The following is a 9,636-nucleotide window of genomic DNA, read 5'->3' as shown; positions in this document are numbered from 1 at the left end:
ACGCTGTGCACAGGTGCATGTGTGCCTAAGATCCCCAGAGGAGACTGAAGGAGAAGGGATTGTGACATGGCCATTGCTTTGGGGGGTCATTTTCATTTTCTGTCTCTCTGTCTCTCTCTGTCTTTCTGGTGACCGCATGCACCCTATAGCAAAAACCTCTCAAAAAAAAAAAACAGTTAATTAGGGAAATCAGCAAGGAAGAAGTTGTTCCAAGAATACATAAGTATTTTTAATTTATTTTTTATTTTATTTGTATTATTATTATTACTTATACATTCAATCGCCATACATCATTTAGATTGTAAAGAGATTTTAGCCAGCATGATACACATCTCAGTCCAGTTGAGAATACTATACCCATCCTCATCAACAGATAACAAACTATGTCCGTGTCCTACTAATTTTTCCATCATGATTACCATGCGTGTCAAGACAAAGACTTTACTATCCACGTCATCATCAAATAGCTTTTTATCATGTTTTAGATTCTTCTTCTTATTATTTATTCTCATTATTTTTTTAAACATTCAATCACTATATATCGTTTGGCTTGTAAAGAGAATTCACCCAGAATGAAATATTTCTCAGACCAGTCCAGTTGAGAATACTATACATGTTATTATCAACAGGTAATAAACCATTCCTGTGTCCCAAAAATGTCATGCCTCTCTATTTGTTCTCATGCTATCCTTCTCTATACTCTACCCTACTCCCACCCCTCACCCCCATTCCACACTGTCTTCAGCATCCATAACTATTTTCACTGCTTTTTATGACCTTCAACATTTCTTTTTTTAATATTTCTTTTTTGATTTTTAATTTATATTTTTATTATCATTCATATGTTAAACGCATCATTTAGATTGCAAAGAGACCCAACATGATATACATCTCAGTCCAGTCCAGTTGAGACTACCATACACATCCTTGTCAACAGATAATAAACCTTATCTGTGTCCCACAAGTGTCTTACCTCTCCATTTCCCCCCCAAATTTCCTATGCTCTTCCCCTCCCACACCCTCTTTCCACTCCAAAATTTCAATCTCTACCATAGAGTGCACATAGTCAGTATGTATTACATGAATACATACAATATTTCTTTCATAGCCTGGCTTACTTCCCTCAGCAATAAATCTTCTATATTTGACCACCTTCTATCAAATGTCCAAGTCTTGTTGTTTTTTATGGTTGAGTAGCATTCCATAGAGTATATGTGACACACTTTTTCAATCCATTCCTCTGTTTGTGAACATTTGGGTTGGTTCCTTGTCTTAGCAATCGTGAATAGTGCTGCAATAAACATGGATGTGCAAGCGTTTTTCTGACTGAGCAAGAATACACAAATTTTAATATTTATAATACTAGATATAACTCAACATCTTCAGCAATGTATGAGTAGAGCCTTTACAGTAAATGCCAATGTATTTATTATATTTTTGCACTTTATCAATAACAAAATTTCAAGAAAGTACATGTAGATGAAAAAATAATTGAAGATTCAACTTTAGATTTCAACCCACTAGCAGGAAGGGATGAAAACTCAGTATCACAAATCATTAGCAATAAATCTGTTACTGGAAATTAAATCCAAAATGCAGATGAAATAAAACATAAATTGAAAATTAAATGTGATGAAAACAAAGAGCAATAATAGTTTAAAGTATGGCAAAGATAAAGCAATATTTTTAAAATCTCTACTAAAAGGATCAAAAATGCACAATTATGGAACTTAAGTTGCCAGTGTTTTTATGATATTTATAAACAAATATTTTCAATGTATGTGAGTTTGTTTCGTTTTGTTTTGTTGTGCAAATATATCTGATTTTAAATACAGATTTAGTGGAAATAAAAAGACGATGATGAGAAACCACACGATAACAACATTTATCCTGCTGGGGCTGACCGATGATCCACAACTGAAGGTTGTGATTTTCATCTTTCTGTTTCTCGCCTACCTGTTAAATGTAGCTGGGAATCTGATGATCATCTTCCTCATCATGGTGGATTCACACCTTAAAACTGCCATGTACTTTTTCCTACAAAATTTCTCCCTCTTAGAAATCTCATTTACATCTGCTTGTATTCCCAAATACTTATATAACCTATCTACAGGTGATAAAACAATCACATATGACAATTGTTTCATTCAAATGTTTTTTACTGACCTATTGGCTATCACGGATTTTTTTCTCCTGGCCACCATGTCCTACGATCGCTATGTAGCCATTTGCAAACCCCTGCATTACATGACCATCATGAACAAAAGGGTCTGTCAAAGACTTCTCCTTTGTTGCTGGGCAGCTGGTTTCTTGATCCTACTCCCACCATTTAGCCTGGGACTAACTCTGGAATTCTGTGACTCCAATGTTATTGACCATTTCCTATGTGATGCCTCCCCAGTCTTAAAGATCTCATGCACTGAAACATGGCTCATAGAGCAGATGGTCATAGCTGGTGCTGTGTTAACCTTTATCATGACCTTTTTCTGTGTGACTCTATCCTACACATACATAATTAAGATCATTATACGATTCCCTAATATCCAGCAAAGAAAAAAGGCATTTTCCACCTGTTCTTCCCACCTGATTGTGGTCTCCATCGCCTACGGAAGCTGCATCTTCATCTATGTTAAACCGTCAGCCAAGGATTCAGTAGCCATTAACAAGGGTGTAGGAATCCTCATTACTTCCATCTCTCCTATGCTGAACCCCTTCATTTACACACTGAGAAACAAGCAAGTAAAACAAGCCTTCAATGACTTAATCAAAAGAACTGCACTATATTTAAAGAAGTAATGGAATTTGCTATTGTCAAGTAATTTCAAGTTTTACCAACAGAGTACTGGTTCCTAAGGATGTATCTTTAGGCTTTTACATCATTCCTTTCCTATCCAAGTAGCTATTTCAGGGCGACACATCTCCAAAAGAAATATAATGGCCTTCTAGCAAACAGAAGAATGACTTCACATATTAAAAAGCATTTGGGAACCAGCAGTTAGCGTAATGGCTATGTCGCTGGACTCCCACATAGTCAACCGCGGTTCGCGTCCCGGACCCGGTGGCTTAAAACTCACGCCGGGCGCGTGTACGTGCGTGCCCAAGATCCCGAGAGGAGAATGGAGGAGAAGGGATTGCGGCATGACCATCCCCCCTGGGGGGTGATTTCTCGCTTTCTGTCTCTATGTCTCTCTCTGTCTGGTGAGCGCATGCGCCCTATAGTGAAAATCCCTCCCAAAAAAAAGAAAAGAAAAGCATTTAACATACACAGGAATGTACGTAGATGGGGCAAATGGGTTGTGGAACACCACATTATAATGGAGTGGGGAAAAAAGACACTATCAATCATAATGAAGTGCTCTTTATTGAAAACAATGAATATGGCATTATCCTTGATTTGATTGTTACACACTGCATGCATGCTTTGAAAATCCACATTGTACCCCACAAGGATGTACAATCACATGTATGTAAGAGATTAAATAAAATACAAATTTCTACAAAACTGAAAACAAAATAAACAGAATCAATGAGATCATCCAATATTTTTGTATTGTGTGTTTATTGCCTTTTCCACTTCTAGCTTTTGAAGATCCTTTCTAAAGGGAGGCACCATTTCAAGCACTAGAGATAGAATAGAAAACCCACAAATTTCTTTAATTCCATGCCTTCTATTTTAGGTAAGTACGTGTGACAGTTGAGCAAATAAAGCATGAACATCACAAATAATAACAAAAATATAAGCTTTTAAAGTAAAACAAAATTAGCATGACTATATTTTAACATACTGGCTGAATTATGAACTTAGAAATCCTATAATTTTCATGTAATGAGTTAATTTAAATAGAAAATACTAGAAGTCTTGAAAAAGTTCATGGGAAATTGTATATTTTTAAAAGATACAATGTGTGGATGTAAAAAAAAGTTTTGCAACAAAATAAACTTGTACTAACTCACTATAAAATGTCTGAACATAATCTTATCTGAGGCACTAATAAGGATAAGATATACACTTGAAAGAGCCCATCAGCACAACTAAATTCTGCTAAAATTGAAGTAAGAACAAGTGTTAAATTTATATTAAGCTTGAGATGAAAATAATGAAATCATTGATGCATTACAAAAGTTTATGGGGACACAAAAGAAGTCAGCAGTTTACAAATGGATTACTCGTTTTAAGAAGGAACGAGACCATGTTGAAAATGACACTGGTAGTGACAAACCATTCACATCAATTTGCAAGAAAAAATTAATCTCCTTTATGCTTTAAGGGGAGAGAACTGACAATAAACAGAAACAATAACACCATAGACATCTCAACTGGTTCAGCTTACACAATTCTAACTGAAAAATTAAAGCTGAGCAAACTTTTTGAGCAAACTCTTTGTTCAATGGATATCAAAACTGTAGCACCAAAGTTGCAAACGAGTAGAACTTTAGATGGAATTTTAAAGAGTGGGATCAGGATCCTAAAACATTTCTTCAAAGAACTGGAACAAGAAATGACACATCGCTTTACCAATAAATCCTAAAGACATAGCACAAAGCAATGACTGCCAAGGGTACAAATGATCCAGTCAGAGTAAAAGCTAACTGGTTAAGAGCAAAGGTCATGGCAACCATTTTTAGAGATGTTTAAGACATTTCATTTGTTGACTTTCTGGAAGGCAAAGAACAATGACATCTGCTTATTGTGACAGTGTTTTGAAAAAGCTACAGTTTTAGCAGAAAGGCACATGATAAAGCTTTCCCAGAGAGCCCTTCTCCACCATGACAATGCTTCTGCTCATTCCTTCAAACGAGGGCAATTTGGCTAGAGCTTAGATGGAAAATCATTAAGCATCCAACTTACTGTCCTGGTTTGGCCCCTTCTGTGTTTTGTTTCTTAATCTTAAAAAATGTTTAAAGGTCGATTTTTTTTCTTCAGTTAGTGATGTAAAGGAGACTGCATTAACCTGGTTTGATTCCAAAGGCCCTTGGTTCTTTAGGAGTGGACTAAATGGCCAGTATTATCACATGCATGAGTTTGATGGAGCTCATATTTATATTTTTATTCGTGTCATTTAGTTTCTTTTTCCATGAGCTTTTAAAAGTCTCCTCATATGTGAAATAAAATGCTAAGAAACTCTTCTTAAAAGACTAGTAAACCATTCTGCAGCCTTATGGTTAAGGTAACCAGATCCTACATGGCTGAATGCATGATTTAAATCCCGGACCAGGTGAGATAGGTGTTAGATCCACTTAGAGTAGAAAGGGTAAGAACCCCAAAAGGAAGTCATTGTGTTTTTCTTTATAATGAAATCTCTGTGTTTTTCCTCTATGGTCTGGTTAATGAAAATATATGCCCCTTTTACATTTCTCTAAAGAATCTATGATTCCTGGAACCAGCAGGTGGTGTGATGGTTAAGGTGCTGGACACTCCCACATGTCAGACCATGGTCAAGTCTGGACCTGGTGGCCTGCTTTCTCACTTTCCCTCGCTCTCTTTCTCTCTGTCTCTCTGTGGTCAAATTAAAATAAATGAATGAATAAATAAATAATTCTTAAAAAAAGAAAGAATCTATGATTCCTTGCTAATAAGGCAAGAGATAGGGATACTGAGCACACAGACAGAACAAGGCCAAGCTGAAGTCACAGTGGTTAAGTTTTCACAGCCAAAAGCTGGTTGCATTGAAATTCAAAGCAACTGTAGCTAAGGGTAACAGTTTCTATTCAGTAACTGTATTCTAACAAGAAAGGATCTGCTGACTCCTCCAAGAACAAGGTCATGAATCACTCAGATTACCATGTATCTATTTTCTAAATCCACTTTCTTTTCAGAAAGCCAGTCCATTACTCCCACTACTAAATACAATCCCCTTGCCTTGAGCCATTTAAGCCCCCTTCCACTGCATTGGAAGATTTTTCTTCTTCCCTAATAAACTCCACTTTGCTAGTCTGTGTCCACCTCTAATTCTTCATGAACATAGGACGAGAACCAGCACAAGTGTTTGGTCTGGTCGCCAAGCACTCTCCCATCACCAACAGCTTGAGAAACACTCCAGGCACATGTGCACACATTCCCAAAATCCCAAAAAAGAGGGAGAATTAAAGGCGAAGGGATTGAAGTGTTACCATGTCCTATGGGGGTGCTTTCTCCTCTCCCTCTGTCTCTGTTTTTCTCTGCTGAGCGCACAAGCCCTCTAGTACCCTCCCCCCCCCAAAAAAAAGACCAGTAAATTTGTAAGAAAAATGGTTATATATCTACATGTTTCTATAACTATACAACTTTAGCCATCAGCTGTTGAGAAATTGAAATTATTAGGAGAGTATAATAACGTAAAATATGGGGCTAACACATGGCAGGGAGATTAAGGTGGCTGAAGCCAAATATGTGGTTAGAGTCATGGATCCACTGACTTGAAAAAACACACTGGGCATAACAGTACGAGTCCCCAAAATCTCAAGAGGAGAATGGAGGAGAAAGGATTGCAGCACAGCCACTGAGGGTGCTTTTTCTTTCTTTCTCTCTTTCTTTCTTTTTTTTCTTCCTTTCTCTTTCTTTCTTTCTTTCTTTCTTTCTTTCTTTTTTTTTTTTTTGAGAGGTTTTTGCTATAGGGCGTATTTGCTCGCCCAAAAGACAGAGAATCAGAGAGACAAAAAGTGAGAAGTCACCACCCAGAGAGATGGCCACACTGTAACCCCTTCTCCTCCATTCTCCTCTTGGGATCTTGGGTACACACGCACACGGCCTGGCATGAGTTTAAGCCACCAGATCCAGGGCTCAAACCATGATCGATCACATGGGAATCCAGCGACATAGTCATTATGCCAACTGCTGGTCCCTGAGGGTGATTTTCACTTTTCCTTTCTCCATCTGTCTGTCTCCAGTGAATGCATGATAGAAGAAATTTATATATGTAATGTTAAAAAATTGACTTTATCTAAATTAGTCACACAGCTGGCAACTCAAAGTAAGCCTAAAGAAGTTCCATCTTCGTCTGTTTCATAGCACCAGCAAATACATAAGGGCGTGAACATGCCCACTACTCCATCCCTCCTATGCTGAATCCCTTCAATTACAGCTTGAGAAACAAAGTAAATCAAGCCCTCAACGACACTTCAAGGAACTTGAATATGATACATATCATTAATAATTTTATGTTGACAACAGTTTGAAATGATATTTTTATATATCTAGTTAAATAAATATACTGTTAAGAGAAGCATCAACTCCTCGGGGGTAGTTTCTAGCTGTCCTGCATCTTCTCCCCTGCAAATCACGTGAGGTGGTTGTGATCTCACTGATGAGCTCCCAGAAACGCTACATGGCTCATTCCAGCCCTCAGAAGCACCAGAATACATTTACCTTCAAAAATGACAAGTGTGATAAGAGTGTTCCTACCAAGAAAAATAATGCAAAACTTCATGACGGAGTACGTCAGTGCTGTAAAGAAGTTCTTGAATGGTGTGTAAAATACAGCAAATGTAAACCATTATCAAAACCTAAAAAATGTGTTAAATGCTTACAGAAGACAGTGAAAGACTCTTACCATGTAATGTGTAGACCACGTACCTGTGAACTTGAAGTTTGTGCAAAATGTGGAAAGAAAAAAGGAAATTGTTATTCTGACTAATAAAGAACCAGGGGGAAAAAAAAAAAAAAACAGAAAATACTGAAGATAATCTAAGTCCCAACTGGAGAAAAAGTTGCAGAAGAAATGAAAGTGATGATGATGTAGAGTTTGATATTGCTTTAGATGACACAGAAGATGACAATCAAGTGGATTAATATAGATATATTAAAAGTCAGTTTGAGAACATAAAATTTTGACCAACTTTTGTCTTTGAGGGTTTCACAAAGTATACTGTGAAATCGTAATGAGGAAAACAGAAAAAAATATAGAAAATGGACATTTATATTTGAACAGTATATAAATTATGTATGATATTTGTATAAAGTTTCTTTCCAGAGTTTTCTTATAACACATTTTTAAGTTTTATATGCTGGCATATTTGCTAAAATGAGCATTATAGTATCATAATACTTTTCACAGGAATTGTTTGGAAGAACATATTACCAGATATCAAACAAGATTCAGCCTGATGATTGTAGAACTACTTCACATAAAAATGGTGATATTATTATACTGCTAGCCTCAAACACTGGTCGTCAGTAAGTACCTTTTAGGAGCAAATGGTCCACAGAGCAGAAACCCCTTTAATTATGTTTGTTTAAAAAGCAAAAAGTTTATTTTTTTAATAATGTTTTATGAGTATATAGCAGTTTTCATTGAACATATGTTTATATAAGTCATCATATTGTTTTCACCTTTTATCTTATGAAACACACACACAGGCAAAGCAGAGTTGATATGCATATTTGAATTAATAATTACAAGGGGAAGGCAGACATTACACCAGCTAGCCCATCAGGCTCTCTCATCACAAATTTGTCACTGTTCCCAGAATTGGTACAATCCTGAATTTTAATAATTACTTTCTTTATTGTTTTACTACCCATGCTGGGACTCTTAAACAATATAATTTAGCTATCTCCGATTTTTGAACTCTCTTCTATCTTTTCTGATTTGAAAAAGCTAAATAAAACCTGCAACAAAATAGTACAAAGAACGTTTGTATAGTCTTTATCTAGATTCCAATTTCTTGTTTTAACATGTTATCACATATTCTTATGGATATAGGTATACTTTATTTGCTGAGCCCTTTCAAAATAAGTGGCGAGCATTGGTTTTGAACTTATATGAACAGACCTATCCTATGCTTGTTATTTTCATCTCTTCATTTTTTTACCATAAAATTCGAGATGATTTATGTTGTTATAAATAAATAAATATACTGTTAAGATTTGCTCTCAGGCCAACAGGTAGTGTGAAGGTGTAGAGGCTGGATCTCACATAGCCCACATGGAGTTTGAAAGTCACACTGGGTGCATGTATGTGTGATCAAAATTCCTGAGTGGAGAATGGAGAAGAAATTGTGGTGTGGCCATCTCCCTGGGTGTTAATTTCTCATTTTTCTTCTCTCTCTCTCTCTCTCTCTCTCTCTCTCTCTCTCTCTTGCTCTCTCCCTCTCTTGTCTTTGTCTCTCTCTCTGACAAGCACATGCATCCCAAAGAAAATATTAAAAAAAAAAAAAAAGATTTGATCTCATGGAAGGGGAGAATGGAATGAAAGATACCAGAATCTGAAAAGAGGAGAGGAAACAAAAGATTTGAACTCAGTTATCCAATACAAAACTGCAGTTAGATAAATGAGAGAGTTCTAAAGTACTACAGCACAATAGCGTAACTACAGTTAACAAGATTAATTTTTAATTTAAAGTGAGGCTAAAAAAAATAATATTTATATATGTGGCTTTCATTATATTTCTATTGAAATGTTTCAGATATTTATGCAGTGTTGGTTAGTAAAAGATTCACAACCTGAATTTTGCTTATTAAGCCCCAAATCCCATATTACATTTTTAAAATGTTCACCAGAGTAGCATTTTTTAGTCACAAAATATTTTCAATGCATTCCTCAAATAAACCCTACAGGTATTGAAATCACTAAAAGCAACATTTTAAAAAATGAAAGATGATCAGAGTAAGCTTAAAAATAACTGGGACCCCCCCGCCAAGCCGGCGGCGGCAGGAGG

General features: G+C 36.2%; 1 protein-coding gene and 1 pseudogene across 1 annotated transcript; both read left to right on the top strand.

The window, feature by feature from the left end:
- Positions 1-1,860: 1,860 nt before the first annotated feature.
- Positions 1,861-2,796, top strand: LOC102471849 (olfactory receptor 6C2-like). Its single transcript, XM_006168038.2, has one exon. It carries the CDS (start codon positions 1,861-1,863, stop codon positions 2,794-2,796), a length of 936 nt encoding a protein of 311 aa, XP_006168100.2.
- Positions 2,797-7,283: 4,487 nt separating this feature from the next.
- LOC102471427 (uncharacterized protein C9orf85 homolog pseudogene) lies at positions 7,284-7,768 on the top strand (annotated as a pseudogene).
- The last annotated feature ends 1,868 nt before the right edge of the window (positions 7,769-9,636 follow it).

This window comes from Tupaia chinensis, unplaced genomic scaffold (assembly GCF_000334495.1).
Source record: "Tupaia chinensis unplaced genomic scaffold, TupChi_1.0 Scaffold145479_1, whole genome shotgun sequence".
Taxonomy (NCBI): Eukaryota; Metazoa; Chordata; class Mammalia; order Scandentia; family Tupaiidae; genus Tupaia; species Tupaia belangeri.
The sequence above is the reverse complement of the archived record's forward strand: the minus strand, read 5'-3'. Positions and strand labels throughout refer to the sequence as shown.

Coding starts and splice junctions, on each gene's coding strand:
- LOC102471849 (XM_006168038.2), top strand. CDS start 1,861: ATGAGAAACCACACGATAACAACATTTATCCTGCTGGGGCTGACCGAT.